General features: G+C 40.6%; 2 protein-coding genes and 1 non-coding gene across 4 annotated transcripts in view; 1 reads left to right on the forward strand and 2 right to left on the reverse strand.

Annotated features, from left to right (window-relative positions):
* Positions 1 to 620: 620 nt before the first annotated feature.
* trnag-ccc (transfer RNA glycine (anticodon CCC)) lies at positions 621 to 691 on the reverse strand. The gene has a single exon. It is a non-coding gene; the product is annotated as a tRNA-Gly (tRNA).
* Positions 692 to 918: 227 nt separating this feature from the next.
* On the forward strand, positions 919 to 7,093 carry prdm9 (PR domain containing 9). The gene is made up of 7 exons (XM_022191365.2): positions 919 to 1,078; positions 1,427 to 1,534; positions 1,625 to 1,717; positions 2,751 to 3,028; positions 3,137 to 3,204; positions 4,650 to 4,840; positions 4,925 to 7,093. Exons 2-7 carry the CDS (start codon positions 1,438 to 1,440, stop codon positions 6,877 to 6,879), a joined length of 2,682 nt encoding a protein of 893 aa, XP_022047057.2. The 5' UTR covers positions 919 to 1,078; positions 1,427 to 1,437; the 3' UTR covers positions 6,880 to 7,093.
* A 2-nt stretch (positions 7,094 to 7,095) lies between these two features.
* The window catches only part of ppp1r9bb (protein phosphatase 1, regulatory subunit 9Bb), a 32,063-nt gene continuing 21,703 nt past the window's right edge, over positions 7,096 to 17,455 (reverse strand). For both annotated transcript variants that reach the window (XM_022191366.2, XM_051939084.1), the window contains 6 exons: positions 13,623 to 13,755; positions 11,200 to 11,352; positions 11,059 to 11,112; positions 10,750 to 10,979; positions 10,568 to 10,664; positions 7,096 to 8,617 (listed from right to left, as the gene is read on the reverse strand). In XM_022191366.2, the coding sequence (XP_022047058.1) occupies positions 8,567 to 8,617; positions 10,568 to 10,664; positions 10,750 to 10,979; positions 11,059 to 11,112; positions 11,200 to 11,352; positions 13,623 to 13,755 (718 nt within the window). In that variant the 3' untranslated portion in view covers positions 7,096 to 8,566. The remainder of the gene's footprint in view (positions 8,618 to 10,567; positions 10,665 to 10,749; positions 10,980 to 11,058; positions 11,113 to 11,199; positions 11,353 to 13,622; positions 13,756 to 17,455) is intronic.

The raw sequence follows: 17,455 nt of genomic DNA on the forward strand, positions 1-17,455 counted from the left end.
TTTAACTAGAATTGTCCATTTTAAGTGTCAGGCAACATGTTCTATCACTAACCAACCAAAACATACTTCCAGCTAACAGTTCCAACTAGTAGGATGATGAGAAATGAACATGTTTATAATTTTTTTCAGGATATGTATGGTTTTGTTGAACTTTACTGTGTGCACTTAGATTGTGATGATCATTTTAAGACCACCTCCTGCCTCATCCAAGACACCATCTCTTTGATCCGTTGCCCTCTGGTTGGCACTTCAGGTGCATTAAATCACAGACAGACTCATAAACTGCTTGTAATCAGAGCAATAAGATAACTGAACTCAGCCAAACACTGACACTAAGAAAAACGGTTCTGCATCTTCTATTTATGTACTGAACCTGCGTCTATGTTTGCATACAGCTGCATTTCATGTGTGCTGGTATAACAAACTATAGTTCTGCAAATGTCCAGCAATGTGCAATATGCATGGTATAATACAGCATAATACAGAGTGCATTATCTCACTGTTTTCATAGGTTATATATTATTAGTACTATTTTTTTATTTGCTAATTTCTTGCTGTACTTTTATAGACTTCTTATCTATTATATACGTTGTTATTCAGAAACAAGAAAGAAAAACACGTGCGCCGCCCGGGAATCGAACCCGGGTCGCAAGAATGGGAATCTTGCATGATACCACTACACCAGCGGCGCCGTTGCGTTTGAGTCATTCGGCGATCTCTATATCATCAGTCAATATTCGTGTATGACAGACTTGTTTTGCGTTCTTGTGTGATTAGTCGATGCTTAGCTGCAGTGTTTGGCGATTAGAGAAACCTGTAAATGGTGTAATGCCAGATAAACCGCGAATATGTAGTTACAATCAACATTAACGCTTTTATTTTGAAAAGAACAACAGGAACAGTGTGCTCTTGTGCTGAAAGGCTGCTTTATTTACTACCGGGGGAGCGTCTTCTCTGTTTGGGATTGTTTAGTTTCTGCTTTTAGGTGTCAGTCTCATGTGCTAACAGCTATAAACTTATAGTTTCAAGCAGAAGTTGGGGAACAGTCCGAGGAAAACATCCGCTGAGAGTTGACGAGGTACAAAGTTTATTTACGTTAGTTTAAAAGTGGAACATGGAGGTTTAATCATCTGTTTTATAATTGAAGTATTCATGGTGCTAACTTTACTATGACAGCTATACTTATTAAAGCAGCGTTATTAGCCACGACAGACTAACTCCACAGCCCTGTTTTAAATAAATTATGTCACAACCCCATCTATATAACGTATATCTAAGATGCTAGCCGGCTAACTAGGAATATATAGCTAAGGAAGCGAGGTTAGCATGCTAGCTGTTAGCTGCCTGTCTGTTGGTGTAGCGCTGCTTTTTGTGTTTGAGTTTTCAGCTGTCATAAAGATTTATCCTTTCCATAAACTGTCCGCAGAGTTTCTCCTCATGTCGGCCAGGAGCAACGGCGTGGAGTGGGTCGAGACCACCGAGGAGGTTGTTGTAACGGAGGAGAGCCTCCCAGCTGAAAACAGCAGCCCTGCAGGTGCAGCATGATAGCTCCACAAACCACACTGATATTTAACCCAGAGAAATGTTTCACAAAGTGTTTAAACTGGTGTCTTTGTTGTTGTAGTGATACCAGTTTTCGAAGCAGCAGAAACACCAATTCAGAAGTTACTGGACACTGTGGGACATGGAGACAACCCAGAGAGTGAAAATGGCTTTTGTAAGCAAGTCTTTCCTCTTCTACATAACCTCAACTGTCTGTTTAGGAGCTGTAGTAATGTAGTCCAGCAGTAAATCCTACCTACACACGTCCCACAACCTGAACAATGTGCTGCATGTTTTGCACATATAAGATTGTTTCTCACATCTCCTGCCATAAGTAGCTTTTAACTGACTTTTAACCAGAACCAAGAAAAATTGGCTCATTACTCGTTTAAGACTCTTTACACTGGTTCTCTGTATGTTTTAGGACAGATTTAAAGATTTTACTGATTACTAAGAAATAGGCTTCTTACTGGTTTTAACCGTTTTAGCGACATCACATCTCCTCTATTCTGGCTTCTCTTCAACAGCTCCCTGTCCTTTTTAGAACTGATTTTAAGATTTTTCTGATCACTTTTAAAGCTCTCCAGGGCTCCAGGCTATATTTTAGACATGTTAACCCGTACGTCCCTACAGCAGCCTTAGATCCTTGAACAGGTCCCTCCTGATCGTTTTGAGGTCGAGGCTTAAATCCAAGGATGACTAGACCTCCTCCATCAGGACCCTCAGCTTTGGAACGACCTGCCTGAGGAGATAAGGCTCACCTTATCTTTTGTCTGCTTCAGGGCCCAACAAAAAACTAGTTTTACTTTTTTAACACTACTGTTTCTATAAACCATGGTGGTTTTTATCTGTTCTATAAATTCTGATTGATTGCTGATTTGTTTTATTTCACTGCCTGCATGTTGAAAAGTGCTCTATAGATAAAAATTATGATTTTTGATAGTAGTATTACAAGTGTAGGGTTTGACTGATTGTTTTTTTTTTTTTTTTGAGGGGCTGATATTAGCCAGGCTTGAATGTCCACAATGTAGCAATTTGTCCTTTTGAACCAATATTCAGTAAATTTGCTGTAAAAAAAATGTAAATCTTGTCATTAAAATTAACTTCAGTTTGATTGTTAATGTGTCACAGGGTTATTATGTGTCAGATAATATTTAACCCTATAGGCATACCAACTGATTTCTTCTGTTTCCCTCTTTTTTCCCCAGACTGTGAGGAGTGTCTGACTCTCTTCCAGGACCAGAGTGATCCTGATAACATCAATGGCCCGTCTTTTATTATTGACTTTCCAACGTGCATGGGCGTCCCGCAGAGGGCCCTGCTCACTTTACCCTACGGCCTGATGGTAGGCAGGTCCAGCATTCCCTGTGCAGGAGTTGGAGTCATAAATCATGGACCCATAGTGTTTCCTGGGATGCATTTTGGGCCGTATGAGGGGGAAATGACGACACGGGAACATGCCATGTCGAGTGACTTCTCCTGGGAGGTGAGCTTTGATCCTAAAACCAGTAAAATGACAATAACTTGAAGTTTGAACTCCCTCTTTAGGTTATTGTGTGTGTGATTTATGTCCTGATATGCTCATTTTCTGCAGATTTGCAAAGGGAAAGATGAGCATGAGTACATTGATGCTGCTAAAGAATCCCAGTCAAACTGGATGAGGTACTGAATTTCATCTCTTTGTTTCATTTAAACTGTTCGTCTGCAGGGAGGCAGTGAAAGCAGCAGTCAGCTTTATTCTCTACACAGAACTGATGACGCTCAGAGCCCAAAACACAAAAACCGAAGTAAAACAAACCGTTATTCGGCTTGTGTATACAGCTGTATTGATTATAGCAGAACTTTGTCTGTTACGTCAGAAACATATGCGACAGAAAACTTTAAAAAAAAAAACAAAACGTGGCTGAAATGCCTCCTGTACAAACAACCCGTCAGCGATAGCTTCTGTTCAGTCCATAGTGTTTGAATTGGCAGACAGGTGTAGTATAATCCAGTTTTTATTGTCAGAATTTCAGTGTTTTACTCATTTTTGTGTTTTGTAATTAAACTTGTGCTATTTTAGTTCACACTGAGAATGATGTTATAGAGCAGCTGCAGGCGATTCAGAAAGTAGATTTAAAAAATGTCTGCATTAACATTTACGGTAGTTTCAGCCTCAAAAACACAACTTGGTTTCAATTTCACTGCGACAATAACGGATACTAAAAGCAGTTTTGACACTGGAGACGTCAAAAATGTTCATTAATATGCATATAATGGATCACAGGTTAAAAATTTGCGGAAACATACACGTACCGGAGGAAATAAATTAAATTTGTGTGTTGTTAAATCTCATTACTGTAAAGTTTGCTCTCTAGTATCGTCCATTTAATTCTTGAGCATTAATGTGTCCATTATGTGCAAAGATCAGCCGATATCTGTCTCGCTTTAGCTAACCTTAATACATTTTATTGTGCCACATAAAGGAGAAGTGGGAGAGAGTTGATTAATTTATAAGTTTGCAAACATAAGAGAAAACTTTCAGTGCTTGGTTTGGATTTTTGTCCAGCGGAATCAGATCTGTAACTATTGATCCCATTGAACGAACTGGACCAGAAGATCAGCCTCACACTGTCATCTTATCCTCAACAACGACCTCCTCCAGTCTAGAATGAGTCCTGCAGAAAATAATGTCTTAGCTCCGCCCACTACCTCCCACCCTCCACCAATGGGGAGAGAGAGATTAAAGAAAGTGGATTTAATGGGAAAAATAACAGCAAAACTCCATCTGAGGTTTGGTTCCTTTATGAATTTATGGACTCCTGTTACTGCTTACTTTAATTTAATTTTACATATTTAACAGACTGGGGAAGATGTTTTTTTGATTTGCAAATGGAGATGCCATGATATCTGTGTCTGGATTGCAAAGTAATTAGCTAGCCAGAAAGACAAAATTCTGAGTCACAGCCGCTCAGATGCACCTCCTCCTGCTATTACACGCTGCACTTAGGTGTTGATGACTCCTTAACAGGACAAGTTGTGAAAAAAGTGCTCAACATGCCGATTTTACATCTGAATCTCTGCTTTTATGTCTCCTAAAACTCTTACTCCCTTCTGTTTTCTGACAGGTACGTCAACTGCGCTCGCAACAAAGACGAGACAAACCTGTTGGCCATCCAGTACAAAAGCAGCATCCTTTATCACTGCTGCCGGACCATTCACACCGGAGACGAGCTCCTGGTGTGGCCCAGCAGCAGAATGCTCACTCATTTTAGTGAAGCTTGGACCCAGATGTGGTTTCTGAAGTTGAATGCAGCAGGTGCGTTTACATTCCTAGATTCACCTAAGGATCTGTTGTTTTTGTTACATTTGAGTTGAAGTTATTTCCCACTGTCTCCTGCAGAGAACAACTTCTCCTCCACATCTCAGATCTTCCTGTGCTCCCACTGTCCGCTGTCCTTCACCACCGAGGCCTTCCTCCAGCGACACACAGAATGCTTCCACGCTGAGCCCAAAGCAGCTGAAAATGAAGACCAGACCTCCGGTGCCGACTCAGACCAACCTGCAGCATCTTTAGTCGTGCTGTCTGTCGATTCCGTCGATGCCAAAACGTGCGACGACTGCGGGAAGAGTTTCAAGCAAATCCCTCACCTCAGGAGACACAAGCTGTGCGTCCACTCCAACAGACGGCCCTACTGCTGCCCACACTGCAGGCGGAGTTTCAGTCAGGCGTCTGGTTTAATCAGACACCAGCTAGTTCACAGGAAGCAAGCTGTGGTGAAAGCTCCTGATGAGGAAGAACTCCTGGACGAACAGGAGAGCGAGACGCAGAGGTTGGAGCTTTTTAACGCTGCAGATCCGGCTGTATCCGAGGAGATAAAGGAACTGAACGCAAGTGAGAATCTACAAGAAGCTATGGATGTAGCTGACGTTGCAAACACTTCTGCAGACGAAGCAGGAACACCCCAGTGGAGCTGCTCAGACTGCAGTAAAAGCTTCACGAATGAAGCGTCCCTGAAGAAGCACAAGGTGACCGTCCACGAGAGGCTGCGTCCGTACGTCTGCACCGTGTGTCAGAAATGCTTCGGCCAGTACAACGACCTGACCAGACATCTGCAGCGTCACCAGAAACAGAACAAGAGACAGGGGGCAACGAATGAGGATCCAGAGGAGTCGGCCACCATGATGCCCTTTAGCTGTGCTGAGTGTTTGTTAGCTTTCCCTTCTGTGGAAAACCTCCAGCAGCACATAAACGAGCATCACTCCGAGGACGCCGCAGCTGAAAACCAAGAAGAGTCGATGCTTCCCACTCAGAGACCCCAGCGGCTCGGAGCTAGATCGAAAGTTTCTGCCATAACAAAGCTCATAGCGCCAAAACGAAAGGCGGCTAGTCCTGGTACTGCCGAGAGGAGCTCAGAATCAGAGGCTAAGCTAACCAAATACAAATGGTTCAGCTGCAACCGCTGCAAGAAAACGTACGGAAACCCAGACGACCTCAAAGCCCATAAGTGCACTTTGAGGCAGCACAAGTGTGGACAGTGTGGGGCAACTTTTAGCAAATCTGGTTTCCTAAAAAGACATGAGCAGACGGTGCATGTGAAGACCAAACCTTCCAGCTGCGAGCGCTGCGGTAAAACCTTCACGACGTCTGGGAACCTTAAGCAGCACCAGAAGAGCAACACGTGTATGAAGTATCACTGCACGTCAGAGCTTTTCCCATGCTCCTTCTGCCAGTTCTCCTTCACCGTGAAGAGCTACCTTATTAAACACATCAAGAGGCATCACCCGGTCGAGTTCCTGTCTCACTGCGATTCAGACAGTTTAATGGATCAGCTGGAGGAAGAGGAGGGCCAGAAGGAGTTTACGTGTCCTCAGTGTGGAAAAACGTGCACAGACACCAAAGCTTTCAAATCTCACACGTGCTTCAGGCAGGTGAAGGTTCTGTATTTGTGCACCGAGTGCGGGAAAGGCTTCACCAACCACTACGGCCTGAAGCAGCACCAGCGGGTTCACACGGGGGAGAAACCGTACAGCTGCCCCCACTGCAACAAGAGCTTCTCCTACGTGGGCCAGCTCAACGTGCACCTGAGGACTCATACCGGGGAGAAGCCCTACCTGTGCACCCACTGCGGGGAGAGCTTCAGGCAGTCTGGAGACCTGAAGAGACACGAGAGGAAGCACACGGGGGTGAGACCCTACAGCTGCCCCGAGTGCAGCAAAAGCTTCAGCCGGCCGCAGAGCCTCAAAGCTCACCAGATGCTTCACCTGGGGCAGAAGATGTTCAAATGCACACAGTGTGGGAAGAGCTTCTCCCGGAGCTACCATCTCAGGAGACATCATCAGAAGATGCACATGTGATTTGGAACAATCAATCATCACCATTGAATTGCACTAAATACTTCCAGACTGCACGTTATTTAAATTTGCTTAAAACTGAAGCATTTAAGATCCAAATAATACATATTTATGTTACTGAAAACATTTGATATCCTGCAAGTAAGGAAAAAAAGTAAAAACAGATCAGCTTTTTGTTTCCGTCTGCTTGCTTTCAGAATAAAAACACCCGCCTGGACATCACTGTTGACCATTTATTCCACAAAACATACAATGCAAAGCATGTGCACTGTACAAGCCTTAATATTATGAAAATACTCATAACCATGCCTGTTTTTTTTCAATTAAGTAAATTTTGTTTTTGTAGTCATCCAGATCTACTACTGCTTTTTTACATGACACAGTATAACTTTGTCTATTGGACGTTACTCTTTGCATTGCTTTTGTCAGTTTTTGTCCTTTTGTTAGCTCATATTTCCACCTTGACTATATTATAAATATTAAGTAAAATTAAAATATTTCAGTCCGACCTGAACTATACAAACATACTGGTATGACAGTTGACACAAGAAAGACTCAATTCTCATTTGAAACTGTGCGTAAACTGAAACAGGTAGAAACCTGGCAGTGTTTTCCGTGTGCTACACACAGCGGTGTCAAGTGCAGCTGCTGGTTAGAGACGAGCTTCGGAAATCTGAAACTTGCTGCTGGTAACGGCTTCTTCGACATCCCAGTCCAGTAATGTTTCTTATATCAGTAGTCCTAACTAATAACCAGTTACACAAGTTCCTTGACAACATCCACTTGAAGAGAGGGGGAGAAAAACAAAAAACCAAAAAAAAAGAGAGATCCATTGTCTTTAGTGGCACAGCAGTCGTGGAGGCTTGTTTCCGTGGTCCTTTTTTTTTTTTTTTTTTTTTTTTAAAGAAGGAGTGAGGGGTTGAAACCAGAGGATCGGTCGCTCTTTTATCGAGTCCTAAAATGTGTAAAAAATACACAAACACTTCTGAAAGGTAGGCAGCAGGTGGTTCTCAAGGTTATGTGACAAGATCCCTATGAAGGTCGGGTTTTACCGTTTGTACAAAGACAACCTCCGACGTGTTCCCGTTTGGAGTTCCTTCCGTTCCAGTGAAGCACCGCGTTCCATGTCTTCTCCGTCCGATTTACACTCATCTTCGTCGCGCAAAATATACAACAACCCTCGATCTCATTAGTCTTATATTATGTTAAATGTTATACACATTAAAATTTTTTACAAACCAAACTGATTGTTAAACCACACGGTATCACATCTGTACAAACTCGGAAGAAAAAGGAAAGAAAAAGGTCACAAAACTAGGCGAAAGAAACAAAGAAAAGGAGTTTGTTTTTTTGGCAATTAAAAGCAACAGCCCGGTCTGTCACAAAACCACAAATTAAGGGATTAAATACAGAAAAATGATATATTAAAAAAAAAGGAACAGCGCATCTAGAGCTCAACGGTAGAGTCTGTTTGTGGTGATAAAGCTGTTCTCCTCCCTAAACAGAAAGACACGGTTAAAACGGGTTAAGTGGCTGAAACACGAAGCCGGAGGACACAAACAGAATGCGACCACAAACCAGATACCCTGCAGCTCCTCGCAAGTACGACAACACGCCTTCATCCGGTGAACCTCCACAGTTATATGTAATGGAAGAAAAGAAAAGAAAAGAAAAGAAAGAAGAAAGGCTTTTATAAAGGTTCAGATTTCAGCTCCTCCACTCGGCACTCCAGGTCTGCCACCTGGAAGAGACAGAAAATACAGGAATGACACGAAAGAACCGAAGAAGAAGTTTGTGTTCTCAGAAACCAGCAGCAAAATTCTAACAGAAGTTCCCAAATTACACAGGAAGTTAAATTAATCCAACTTAGGTCGATTTAACCCTAAAAAAATCAGCACAGCATCTAAGAACACAAGTGCAAAGAGCTTTAAAATGATGATTTAACCCTCCATACGCATTTTAAAGTTTGAAAATGTGGGAAAAAATACATACTTGTATATATATTTTTGGTGCAAAAAAAGAAATGCTAAAAAAGATGTTTCTTTAACAACATTCAGAGAGAAAAATCTAAGGCTGCACATTTATTCAATTACACTAAAAAGCAGCCGTATCAGCCTTTAATATGAAAAAACTTGAGCATACTGTATCATCTGATGACAGTCGAGTCTAAAATTTGGCTCCCAGACTGCAGCAGAAGGCTTTTAATCCCATGAATCCTTTAAAATGTGTCAGTGCAACACGTTGGAGACCTCATCAGGGTTAAATCTGCTGCTTTTTAAGAGCTTCTGCATTAATAGCCGTTTCAGGATCATACTGTCAGTCAGTAATTAACAGGAGCACAACCTCCTCTGACAGCCCGCAATCAGTTAAAAAAACATTTAATAACTATCATTACTGCCAACACCCGACAAGAGGAACGATTTAAGACTTAGACGTTAAATTTACGGCTTTTTAACGGATTCATGCGGATTGTTTGTGTGCAGATGTGGAGCGGAATTTATGTTTTGACCGAGTACAGCTGCATCTACGGTGAAGGACAAGCTTTAGGTTTCTTTTTTTAGTAATATGTTAACATCTACAGACAACAGGGATAAACTTACTAATCAACCATCGGCTTGTTTTGGCAAAATAAATACTGATAAAGTGATCAATACTCCAAAAAGGAAGCCCAGATTGATGCACTTCTGTATATTGTTAGTTTAATCTGATAAATTATAGATATTTTATGACACTTTCCTGCATAAAAGTCCCGCACGCATTTTATGTAAAACATATAAAGAGAATTCTGGTATGCTTGAATTTCGCTGGATTTTGGTTGATTTTTTTGTGAATGTTCTTCAAGAAAATATTACAAGTTTTACTGATATATATATATATATATATATATATATGGGATCACTTGAAATATTTTTAGGATTTTTTTTGAAGATTTTTACTCATTTTTTGAAAATATTTACAAGCATTTTCTTGCCAAATATGGGGGATATTTTTTAAAATAAAACTTTTAAGGGAAACTTTGAAGGAATTATTGGAATTTTCTTCCTGAAGGTTTTGCAAATTTTCAGAAATTTGGGGAATTTTTTGCTGATTTTTTTGGGGCTTTTGTCAGACAAAGAAACAATATTTTTTGGTGCCTGTAAATGAGGACAACAGGAGGATTAAAACAACACATCTTAAATATCTTAAGTCAAACAATCTTGAAATTCTCTTGTTTTGAGTTGTATTTTACAAGAAAAGTCAAAATAAGGTTAATACATCTCAAATTAGGAGGTTACATCAAAGTAAAAATCTATTTTGAGTGAAAAACTGCTATTTTTTTAGCTTATTTTCAGACACCTAAGCTTGACAATCCTTGTAAAATAGAGCTTAAACAAGTTTTCCCAGCTAATTTTAAGATCTCAAGATTCTAAATATCAGATCTTATTTCATGAAATCATACCAAGACATTTTGCACGTGCTCTATTGGCAGATTTATTTCAAGGTAAAAGTTTCTTGAAATAAGTTTTTTTTCTTGTTTTGAGAGAGGCATTTTCTCCAGTGAACTAAAATCTTTAACGTCACCATTTCCTTCTGCGGCGTCGACCCAGCACAGCGATTGTTGCGGATGTACAAACTTTGTGTTTATTATTTGTCTGTAAAAGTGTCACCTGAGCACATTTTCAGACGCGTAGAAGCCAGCCCCCCTCCATACCTGCTCTTGAAGTTGCCCCGACTCCTCCTTCAGCAGAGACGCCTCGGCCCCGACTTGTGCACAACGTTGAGTCTCCTTCTTCAGATACTCGATCTCCCTGTGGACACATCACAGCGTTTAGCTCCAACCTCAGACACACCACGGCTCCTTCAGCTTCCACATGTGCAGCTAAAGCCTCTCACTTCTGCTGATACTCCTTGATCAGGCGCTTGGCTTTGCTGTATTTGCGCTCCAGGGCCTGATACTGGGACTGCGTCTCCTTCAGGTGCTCGTCCACCGCCTGGCACAAGCTCTGGGCCTCCATCCAGTAGCCCTCCAGCTTCTCCATGCGCTCCTTGTTCTCCTGCAGCGTTTGCTCCAGCTGGGCTTTATCCATACGCCAGCGCTGCTTCTCCTGCTCCGCGTGGTGCAGCTGGAAACACAAAAAGCGTCCATTTCAGCCCCGTGATCACAGAAAATAAGCAGTAAACATCTTCCTAATTCAGCCGTACCTTCCTCTTCAGCTGCTGGATCTCCGCCTGGGTCACGGCGTGTTTTATTTGGAGCTTTAACACAGAAAGAAACAGTTTTAAACACACGTGTGAACGTTAGCTACATCAGGGTGATTACAGAGCAGACGCTCCAGTTTTCACCTCTTTGTATTTATGGGCCAGCTTCTCAGGGTCCGTCTCCAGGGGCGACATGTCCTCGTTCTCCGCCAAGTCAAACACCTCGATGGCGCTGGGATACGGCGGACTGGCCTCCTCGTCCTCATCCTCCTCTTCGTCGGTGCCGTATTCCCCGCCCTGCAGCGATCAGAGGAAGGTCGAGGCGAGGGAATCGGTCAGAGGAACGAAGAATGAACATTTTACGTGGAACTCTTCTTTCTAGTATCATTATGAAATTCCATCCAGCTCCGTTTTTAGGGAGGTGACAGAAGAAACGTTCAACTCTGAGAACTCAGAACTCTGCTCCAGAAAATAAGGGTTAGTAAAAAAAATGTGGAAATAAAAGCAGCAGACATAAAAACTCATTTATCTCCCCTGCCGTCGTCCTTTGAACCCTCGTGTCGTCAAATTGACTCGTTTTAAAGTTTGAAAATATTTTTAAAAATATATTTTCGCAGTGAAACTTCTGATGTCCACATTTTCTACATTTTTGAGAAATCTTTTATGATTTTTGTTGGAAAAAGAAATGTTAAAAATGTTTTCTTTAAGAATATTCACAAAAAAAATCAACCAAAATCCAGCTAATTTTGCTGGATTTTGGTTGATTTTTTTGTGGATGTTAAAGAAAATATTAGAAGTTTCACTGATATATACAGAATCACTTTAGATATTTTTTAGGATATTTTTAGAAGATTTTTACTCATTTTTTGATAAATATTTCCAAGAATTTTCTTGCCAGATTTGAGGGATTTTTTCAAATAAAACTTTTAAGGGAAACTTTAAAGGAATTATTGGAATTTCCTTCCTGAAGGTTTTGCAAATTTTCAGAAATTTGAGGAATTTTTTGGATTTTTTTTTCAGACAAGGAAACAATATTTTTTAGTACCTCTAAATGAGAACAACAGGAGGATTAAACAGCCTCATGTGACTTTCTATAATTTTATTCATTTGAGTGTATTTCTTCATGTATTTTTAATCACATATTCTTTTGTCTGTGACTGATGGTTGTTTCTATTATATCTGTCACATCTTTGATCTGTTGTGGTGAAGTTGTGTATTACAGACTGCAGGACAAACAGCCTCTTGGGGATACTAAAGATTACATTAAACCTTGAAATAAAACAGATTTTTTCATCAGTTTTTCAGGCAAATCAACCATTTATAGTCTTTTTGTAATGCCTGCAGTGTGAAAAGTTTGTTTTTACACACGGATCTCTGGATTCTGAGATGTATTTGGAGATATGTGATGCATAAATGTGAACAAAAATGACATTTTTTTAATATTTATTGTTCAATGTTTGGATGAAAATTAACAGAAAAAAGTTATTCCACAGACTGAGGCTGAATGGTTTGCAGAAAATATCGAATTGCAGTTTGATTTCCAGTATAATTTGTTGAAAGTTAAGTTTAATATTCGATGTGTTATAGATTTAAAACATCTGGCACTTTTCTATCACTGCCTTATTTTGCTCTCCTGAATTTTAGACTTATCCTCCCTCTGGTGTTTCACAGTGCTACACATGAATTACTGTTTTCCAAGAGGCATATGATCGACTTTCATAGGACTACTGTCCAATATTTGGATAAAATGTCACAGAAAACAGCCAGACAAAGTCATTTTACTGTTTACTTCCATGCAGTTCCACCAAATGGCCACTAGGTGGTGCAAAACTCCCACTCTCCCATTGCACTTCCTATTATACAACCCTACTGCTTTTCAAGAACCACCCATCCTTCAGCATGCTCATGGATGGGGCAACTTCCTCCCTGTTATTGCAGTGAAACCAAAAGGCCGGTTTGTCAGCACATGCTCCGTACGACCGTTCGAAAAACCACAAACACGATTCAGAAAGCAAAGCGGAGCGCGAGCCGACGAAATCTGAATCGTCCTGATTTGTCCCCATTTCAGAGGTCAGCTTATTGTTTGATCGTGCTGATAGTACATGCGGGATTTAACGGGGTGGCTTTCTGTCAGAAGCACACACAACACACACCACAGCGAGGACGGTCAGCGCTGTTCATGACGGAGCTGAGAGAAATTTCATAATCCTAAAGGGGAAGCAGGAGGGTCAAGCAAGGACTCAGAAAAAGTACATTTTAAAGAAGTATTCTAGCTGGAGTGGTGACTTTAATGCAAGTTTTTAGTCATGTGTTTGCTCTGTGCTGAGTTTTGTGTATTCCTGTTTGAATTTAAACATATTCTGGTGCAAGATCATAGAATAATAGGTATTTGAGCAAGAAAGTAGCCTCAAAACATTCATTTTAAGCTTTAAAAATCTGATAATTTGCAATATTGTGTGCATGTAAGTGGACAAGGATGGGAGAAGATGATTAGCATGGCAACCCTCACCCCTCTACTGAGCATGTGCACCATCTCTGATTGCAGAGCGCTAGTTTGTGGCACTGACCTCCTGCTCGTCCATGTACTGGTTGTAGCGCTGCTCCATCATCTCCCGCTGCCAGCGCTCCTGCTCCAGGGTCTGCTGGATGAGCTGGGCCACCTCGCTCTGCTCGCCCGGCTTCTCCCGCCCGATCACAAACCTGGATGTGGACAAAACCCAACCGTGTTCAACATCTGTTATGGTTTCATACTATACGTGTAAAATGAACAGGGATCGACAGACTTGGGTTTTCAGGGTCGATACCGATTGTTGGGGATCTGATGAGGCTGATAACCGACATGTGCCGCTGATATACATTGAATGTAATGTTTTAACAGCATGTGATAGCAGAAAACCTTCTTTATTAATAAGAATGGCTGTAACTGAATATGTAATTCTGTTTATGTGGGATCCACTGAGATTGATCAAGTGAAACCATTCATCTGTATCGACTGTGGGAAAAAAGCTCTGTGAGAACTTTCAGATCAAAAACCCACAAAAACCCCAAATTGAGTTTTATATAATTTCTGTATCATTTTATGGTCTAGATTTTAGTGGCAAAGCGGTCTAACCCACAACCCAAATGTAGCGTCACAGTGGGACTTTGAATGATAGAACCATTCTTGAAAAGAGTCAATATAGAATTGCGGGACTTTTTGTATCATAGTTGACATTTTTGCTGTTTTCAGGCATAAAATCAACATATGACCAAGCACACATGGCATTTTAGACAAAGATTCTTCTAAATATTAGATATACAATTGAGTAAAATTGAAATGTCAAGTTATTTCTAAAGATATTGTAGTAAACCTGTTGACTATTTTATATTAAATAAGTCAGAAAGCCTTGGAGTCTGGCCAGTCTTTTCTTCAGGAGGAAATGACATCATGTGGAGCAGGTCATGTGATCTAGAATTAACACACTTCCTGGAGAGGTGTTTTTGGAACGGGGAACTTAGAGGAAAGGGATTTAATTTTTTATTTTCCATCTAAAATTTGACATATTGCCAAAAAAGAAATGTCTGCCCTGTTTATCTCAACTTAATAAAAGAACACAATCCAAACTATTTCTGAATCAGAAATATTTATTGTTTAGCTAATTAGAAGGTGGTTGGTATTAAATTCAGACAGTTATTTAGTTGACATTTTAGTGATATCCAGTCATTCATTATTAATAAGTGATTGTTTCCATAATAAATAATGACGGAATTTGTAAAGACATGATCATAACAAACATAAAAAACATTAGTTTTTTTGTACTTTTATTAAAAATGTATGCAGATATCTTTCTTTCTTTTCTTTCTTTCAAGTTTATTTGAAAAAGGACAGCGTGCAGTTACATTAAAAAGATGGCTGCACCAGATTTAGCTTCAAGCTAATTTCCATCTGTAGTCCTTGGTCCATATATATCCCATGGAAAGTCCCTCAGTTATATATTGACCCAAATCACACGAATTTGAACCCATTTTTCTCAAAAACGACAGAAGGTGTGTTATATCACTCTGCTTTCAAACCCTTCAAATGTCCTGCAAAGCCGCTGTTTGCATATCAATTGTTATAGAAATGAGAGACATTTATATAAAGTCTAAAGGAGCTCTCGAAGCTGACGACAGTGATAGCAACTTCTTGGGAAAAATCAGGAAACACTGGTAAGGTTTCCCTTCTAACAGGAGTAAAAAAGGCTTAATCTTTCACTGTCTATTCTTCTTTTATTGTCCACTAAAGTCCAGATCTTGAAGAATAAATAATTTTTGTTATTCAGATCCTGCTTCGGGGTAGTTTGTTGCTACCTTTTCACTTAGCCGCTAGTCGTTAGCATAGCTTTAGCCACTGTGAGAAGCTAATATCCTGGTTTGCGTTTCTTGTTCAGTTTTTGCTGCTCGAGAGACATTTAGATAGAGAGAGGAGGCTGATCAGACCTGAAGTAGCACATTTAATTTATCAGTAATAAGCCAATAGAAATACAGATAATCGCCAAACTGCCAAATATCAGCCACGATAATTGGCCAGGTTGATAAACAGTCTAATACTACATAATGCATGTTGGCCTCTGAATAGCATGGAAAGCAGCTCCTTGCGGACCTACAGAGTGTTTTCATGTACAACACGCTGCTTACGCCCTTCTTGAGTGGCTCTAGTGTAACATATTAATGCAGTCAGGAATGTGCTCTCGCTCTTATGGCAGAAAATGGCTTCCTGTTTACCAGCCTCCTCTACAAAGCCTCTTCAGAAATCAAACCCTCAACCCTGCCTCTCTCTTAGCTCATTGTGCAGTTCATTATAGCTTCCTGATTGAGCCTCCGTCCAATTACAGCCAGCAGTAAACCGGGAGACCAAGTACGGTGAATCACAACGAAGCCACAGACGGTTATTAAGCCAGCCGCTGCGGCCTTTCAATTTCTGCAGCGCTTAACAGGTAATTAAATGTCCGCCAACACACATCCTGTCCCAGTCTATTTGTCTGCTTTTTTTATGAATAGGTCGGAGCTCTTATTGGCCTTCGCCGTCACTGCAGCCGATCCATAATGTATGAGCTATCTATGGAGGCCTCTGATCTTCACAAGTCACACAACACTAACAATTATCCCAACAGCGCTGACCACCAAACCCTGAATTATGAATGAGCTCAGCTGACAAAAGAATCTCCACAACTCCAAAGAGCAGAAGAGCTGCAAATAGCCCTCTGGCATTTTAAACATTTCAGGGCCAACTGTATTTGTTAGTGATAACTGTGTTTTCCTGCAGCCCTCCTGTGGAATCTCATTCAGAACGTCTCCAAGAAGGAGCTTTTCAGTGCTTGAAGGGTATAATCATGACCCTGGGAGACTTGAGATATAAATCTACAGTCTGGTGAAGTGAACGGGCAGGATGTGGCGTCGAGACGGGCTGTGGGTAAATGTATCAAAAGAAACCATCTCGAGGAGGAAGAATGCTGGATGTCATTGCAAGCTGCACCGACGGAAGTGAAGCAAAACACATGTAGTGGTCAGAGCGAAGGCATTCAGAAAACCACAAGACGACTGCAGAAAGAAATGCACAGAGAGGCTCGGAGGTGAATGCTAATATCATCAGGCTAACATGCTAACAATGACGACGCTAACATTCTAATGTTTAGCACGTAATGCTCTTCATGTTTGGCTTACTATGTTAGCATCTTCTCATTGGCACAAACAGAAAGTACAGCTGAGGCTGATGGGAATGTCTGCAGATTAGACTACAGCTGAATGATTTGGGGAAAATATCTAACTGCACTTTTTCTGATGAATACTGCGATTACATTTATAATTTATTTTAAAGTCAAGTTTTAATTCAATATTCGCTATGTAACAGATTTCAAATGTTTTATTATTTGCTGATTTATTGGAAGATTTTAGTCTGTTTTTACACAGTTTACTTTTCTGTCACTGCCATATTTTGTGATTCTGAATTTTTCACTTATTCTGCCTGCGGTGTTTCTTCACTGCATAAATATAGGATAGATTTGTTCTCATTGTCCTTCATTTTGTGGTATTTGTAAGCCTACACAAACCAAATCTGATTGGTTGATTGATTACCACATGAAACACTAAATCACATGGCATAAACTGGTATAACAGTCTAAACTTTGGGTTAGACACGCTACATGGTGTATATCCTAAATTGCATCCTTTTCTAGCTGCATTGTTTCAAATTGTATTTTTGATTTAAAATGAATTGCTCAGCCTCATGTTAGAGCAGGCTGGGTTTTGGTATTTAGTTATAAATCAAAGTACTGCACACATTTAGACCAGGTGATGGTGCTAGACGAGGAGTGATTATCACAGTAGACCACCAGTAAAACACCAACATGGCAGTTCATCTACACAGTCACTATGATTTATC

The sequence above is a fragment of the Acanthochromis polyacanthus genome, chromosome 19, assembly GCF_021347895.1.
Source record: "Acanthochromis polyacanthus isolate Apoly-LR-REF ecotype Palm Island chromosome 19, KAUST_Apoly_ChrSc, whole genome shotgun sequence".
Classification (NCBI taxonomy): Eukaryota; Metazoa; Chordata; class Actinopteri; family Pomacentridae; genus Acanthochromis; species Acanthochromis polyacanthus.

Bases quoted from the DNA above. Each gene is read 5' to 3' on its own strand.
- prdm9 (XM_022191365.2), top strand. From the start codon at position 1,438: ATGTCGGCCAGGAGCAACGGCGTGGAGTGGGTCGAGACCACCGAGGAG. The intron at 1,535-1,624 runs GTGCAGCATGAT...TTGTTGTTGTAG, and splicing joins TGAAAACAGCAGCCCTGCAG to TGATACCAGTTTTCGAAGCA. The intron at 3,029-3,136 runs GTGAGCTTTGAT...CATTTTCTGCAG, and splicing joins CGAGTGACTTCTCCTGGGAG to ATTTGCAAAGGGAAAGATGA.